Raw genomic sequence first — 5,447 nt, 5'->3', positions numbered from 1 at the left:
CGATATTTCAGACTATGCTCACCACCTACCACCTGGTCACTTTAGTAAATCCGCACAATTAATTGAAAAGATAAAATACATGACATTTTGTTAGTGATTTGGAATACCGCCACCACTTTGGCATAAGTAAGTCATGGTTCAAACTTTTTAAATTGTTTTAGTCTTTTTAGCTAAATAGGTCTATAAGATTGGTAAAACTTTTATTTTTATCTCTGGAATTTAAAATTGACAAGCAACTATCTTTTAAATAAGGATAAAATGACAAAGAATACCCTCAATTTTTGTCAAACTATTTTTAATCATTGTTTATTATATTTTGATCCTTATTTAACAGAGATTTTTCATAGAATGACTAAAATGATTGGCGGTGTACAAACTTAGAGACCAGTTATATTGATTTCAAATTTCAATAATCAAAGTGAGAAATTATGTCAAACTCGTAGATCATTTTGGCTCAAATGCCACTTTTTTACTTTACTTGATACAAAGCAATATTGGAAGAGGGGGATTTAAACTCAAAATCTCGAATGCAAGAGACGATACTTTTAAGCAACCGAGCTACAAATCCCTCTTTTCAAACAACTGTTTATTTATTTGTTATGAAATTTATATCTTCATGCCCTAGAACTTAAACTGAACAAGATATCGAATGAGTAATAAGGTCTGACCAAGTAACTTAGCAGGAAAGAAAAGACTAGCACTTTTGACCAACCAAATGAAAGGTGCTCAACATTACTTTTACTTATAATATTTTACTTAGTTTAATTAGATGTGATGAAGGAAGATATGATCACGTATCTTTTGTTTGCAGAACAAATCAAATCCAAAGTCTACAAGGGCATATGTAGTAAACTTCGTTGAATTAGACATATAGTTTGACTTGGATTCAGTAATCACTTCAACGAACGCTTCCTTGTTCTAATATTCTATTGCATTGCCAGACAATACATTACATACATGCATATATATATATATATATATATATATATATATATATATATATATATATATATATATGAATATATGAATACTGTTATCCAAAGAGATTTCTTTTTTTTTCTTTTTTCTGTGATGGAGATTAGTTGTGGAATCCATTATACATCGTTATTCAACGATACAAATTGTCTATTTTTTTAATCTTCATGCATAGATCATTCTTTCAAAAATCTAATTCAATTCGAAACTATTTATCCACTTGATTGTCATGATAAAATTTCAATGTTCTTATAACATAATGTTCGTCAATTTCTTTATATTCAATTAGATATCTCAAACCTTTCCAATTTGGCTATTTTGCAAGGATTATCTATAAAATGCATCTTGAAAAATAGATGGTTCAAATCGTAAAAGTTCGATATAAAGTGGACCCCACAACTAATTCTCATTTTCACAAAAAAAAAATGGAAATCTCTTTGAATAAAGGACATGTATATGTATACATATATATAAACGTTCCTCGTTTGGTAGGCTGTTTGGATAGTACCAAACTAGACTTTAAGTATTGAATGAGGCTAGCTAAGGTGTGGGACGGAGCTCTGAGCTTTGATCGACCCATATATGAGCTTCGATCAAAAGATCTCTTATTTTTAAGATTTATGTCCAAAATTTGAGTTCTAGTCGAAAATTCAGCCAAGGACCCCAAACATCGTCCAGAACTCTCGTTCAATATACTAATCACATAATTAACATGTGATACGCATGTGAAACGATACAATGAAAGAGCAACCATATACAATATAACAAGAATTTTATCTAATTATGAGGTGACGAGTCACGAAAGTTTGAATAGAAGAAGAAATTATCCCATTTGATAATGCAAGAGCTCTCCTACAAGTGAGTGGGGCACGTTGTTAGTGGTACCAATCAGCCAGCTAAGGTAGGCCACAGGAAATGGTGAAGAAAAATGAATGAATGTTTCACTCAAAAAATGAGGGCACAACTCACGAGATATGGCGCTGTAGATAGCTCAATTATTTGAGCCAGCACAGCTTTATTACAAGTGGCATATTTCACACAAAAAAATATATATATTTGCAGACTGCACACTACCACCACCAACAGTTCCATAGTTTGGTGCTTTCCAGCCACAAAGGCCAAATTTTGGAGAAATTTTAAATTTTGACGGGAATACGGATGGTACATCAAATGTTTTTATACAAGTGGTGGAAAACTTTAATTTTTAAGTTATTAACATTTTAACACATATGACCCACTATTTCTATATAAACACATGATGTACCATCTCATGTGACGATCACACTGAAAAATCTCTCAAATTTTTGGATCATCCCATTCAATTGGTACTAGGAGTCTACTAAAACGGGGATTGGTTATCGAGTTCATCATGCATCAAATTTTAATAATTTGAACGGTTTATTTTGTAAATTTTGATTCGTAGATCATTCCTACAAAATTCAATTCAATCTGAAACTATTTGCTCATTTAATTGTCATGATGAAATTTCAATGTTTCTTGGAACAGAGTTTTCATCAGTTTCTTTGAACTCAATTAGATATCTCAAATATTTTCGATTTGACCATTATTTTGCAAAGATTATCTATGAGGTGCAACTTAAAAAATAAATTGTTCAGATTTGAAGTTTAATGCGGCGTTGACCCCGCAACTAATCCACATTCACTAGGTACTAGGAGTCTACTAACATATAGTATAACCAATTATTTTATTGACAACTAATAAGTTGGTAGTACTAAAAATATCAACAATTTGACAACTTGTTGATCACATATCAAACTACATGTCTACACTTAGAGAAATACAATCAACCGCAGCATAGAAACGATTAATGTTACGGCATAAGAACACTATACGAACATTACACCAGACAAACACTACGACAAATGAGAACCGTATGAATCGTTAAAAGAGCAAAGTTCTGCTCGAGTAGAATACGTATGTCATATGTGTTCAGACGACATAATTACACATGCTTACAATACCTAAGATTTCAAATTTCAAATTCTATAAACGCTTTGTAGCTAATTCTTCATGACATGCAAAATCAAGATGTTTTGTTACAAATTGAGCCGATTTTGGCCAAACCGGCAAACTTGAAAATTCTTCGAAACTCAATGCTATAATAATAAAAGTATTTACAGTGATGAATATTTCAATAAATTAATAAACAAAAAGAAAGAAAAGAAAAGAAAAGGCCAAAACTGTGGTCTTCCTACTCATCCAACGCCCACGCCCTGCCACGCCGGTTTACGAACCGCCCAAACACCGAACTTGACTGACTTCTAGTCAAACCCGACCCGGGTTCAGAATCCGAACCGGACCTCGAAGACGATGAATTGGTACGTAATCGCCCCCAGAACGAAGCTATATTACGAAAAGCCCTCCGAATCCCAACCCTTTCGCTCCCTCTACTCCTCGATGCCCATAGTACCCTTCTCGGAGCCCCGTTTCCATTGAACCCGCCGTCCATTTCCGTGTACACAACCGGTAATTCCCTCTCGCCGGGTCTTCTGCCGCCGGAGAACCTCCCCACGGCGAAACCGCCGCCGGGTAATCTCCAGATTGTCAACCCCATGGCCTCTTCCTCGAGACCCGGATCCGAATTACGGTTGTTTTGGTCAGCGGGTAGCTCGTGTCGGCAAACCGGGCAGGAGTTTCGCATCGAGAGCCAGGGAAGGATGCAATCCGGGTGGTATATGTGCTTGCACGGCATTTCCCGGGCCTCCGACCCGAGTTCGAATGCTTCTTTGCAGACGGCGCAGTGTGAATCCGAAACGACGTGAGTTTCGGCGATTAGAATAACGGGCATAGATTCCACGGCGGACTTAGATGCGGGCGGGTTTTCGGGTCGGCCCAAACCGGTGATTTCGATCTGGGAAAGCTGGTCGAGTAAACGGTCGAATCCCGAGCCCATTAAAAACTCGGACATGGTGGGCGGGAGGGGACGGAGCCCCGACCCGGTAGCGTCGTCGTAGTAGAGTTCGAATGAGTTGGAATCGGTATTGGCTTCAGTGCCACGTAGAACGATGACCGGGTTAAAAGGTGACGACCGGTCGCCGGATGCTCGTCGGACCCGGCGAGATGCAGGAGTCGGGGTTTGACCCGGTTCATCATCGTGGCGGTGAGATGACGGGAATCTACGGCGGAGATAGTTCGGCTGCGGCAGCGGCTGGGGCATCGTCTCGATCTCCTCGAGGAAGCCGGTTTCGCAGTGGGGGCACGAGAGGGCGGAGTCCAGGGCAAACACTCGGACGAAGCGAGTGCATCTGTAGCACCAATACGACGCCGTCGGCGGCGGCGATGGCATGGCCATGGAGGTTTAGAGATCTGAAAGGGAATAGAGAGAAGGAGTTCTAGAGAGAGGGCGAATGTGAAATGAGGAGTGGAGGGGGAAGAAGAAGAGCATTTTATTGAGGCACGCGTGGAAGGGGGAAAAGGACGAAATAGGGTTCGTAGCGTGGCGCGTGGTGTCACGTCAATGATTAAGTCAATAAAACACATAATTTGGGATTAAGTCAATAATTAAGAGTAAATGTCCGTAAACTTTTTGGGGGATTTTTTTTTTTTAATTTAAGACAAGAATGATTTTTCCATATTGGTAAGAAAAGCATATGAGTTACCTAAATTTTTAAAAATGTTGTGGCATAAATTCTAGCAAATTATTAGTAAATGGTATTTTTATGTGCTTGTGTAAATTATTAGTAAATTATATTAGGATACTGGAAGATCTTATTTCTTTACGATTATATTCCTTGCACAAGTGTTGGGAAATACACATCACACAAATTCCTCAACTCTCTCTTCTCTTTTCGCCGCACCTCTCATCTATCAATAAAATAGGCTGCAACAAGAAGGGTTTTATTAGCATTCCTAAATAGTTATTTCGACGTATTTGTTGTACTTTTATTCTACATTTTTTCAAAGTTATTATTGGAAATAAATGGCAAAAATATTGTCCACAATGATTATTTTTTAGTGGAAATAACAGATAACAAGCGATAAATATTGGAGAACTGAACTTGAGACCCCGTGCAAGTAACAACCCCTAGAGAAAAGAACAAAGCCCTCCATAGGGAGAGGGAAGGAGGAACGTCCTCCCTCCTCCCTTTCATCGTTTCTAGGTTTCGTAATAGTAAATAATAAGTAACTTATGGTGACGTAGTCTTTAGCTATGCTCAATTTTCAATACCCAATCACTTATGTTTGGCTCATCCCTCAAATCCTTCCTCAAGTCCACCTTTTCTAAATGTTTTCGTTTTCTCTAACTTTTTTTCTATATCTAATTTGAAGGACTTCAGTGCAATTTGTCCATTTGCCAACTTTATCTAATGACGACTCGTAATAATCACTATTACGTCTACGTTTTTCCTCTATTATGCGCATTTGGATCACTGGAGATTGATTCTTCTCCAGATCCTCCATTTAGTCTATAGGTTCTTCATGGCTAGATGAGGTGGGTTGAATTGTGGCGT

At 37.9% G+C, this 5,447-nt stretch overlaps 1 protein-coding gene across 1 annotated transcript; it reads right to left on the bottom strand.

The window, feature by feature from the left end:
* Positions 1–3,075: 3,075 nt before the first annotated feature.
* On the bottom strand, positions 3,076–4,367 carry LOC126591142 (E3 ubiquitin-protein ligase RDUF2-like). The gene has a single exon (XM_050256719.1). The coding sequence runs from the start codon at positions 4,286–4,288 to the stop codon at positions 3,188–3,190; it is 1,101 nt and encodes a 366-aa protein (XP_050112676.1). The 5' UTR covers positions 4,289–4,367; the 3' UTR covers positions 3,076–3,187.
* Positions 4,368–5,447: the final 1,080 nt, after the last annotated feature.

Source organism: Malus sylvestris, chromosome 11, assembly GCF_916048215.2.
Source record: "Malus sylvestris chromosome 11, drMalSylv7.2, whole genome shotgun sequence".
Taxonomy (NCBI): Eukaryota; Viridiplantae; Streptophyta; class Magnoliopsida; order Rosales; family Rosaceae; genus Malus; species Malus sylvestris.
The sequence above is the reverse complement of the archived record's forward strand: the minus strand, read 5'-3'. Positions and strand labels throughout refer to the sequence as shown.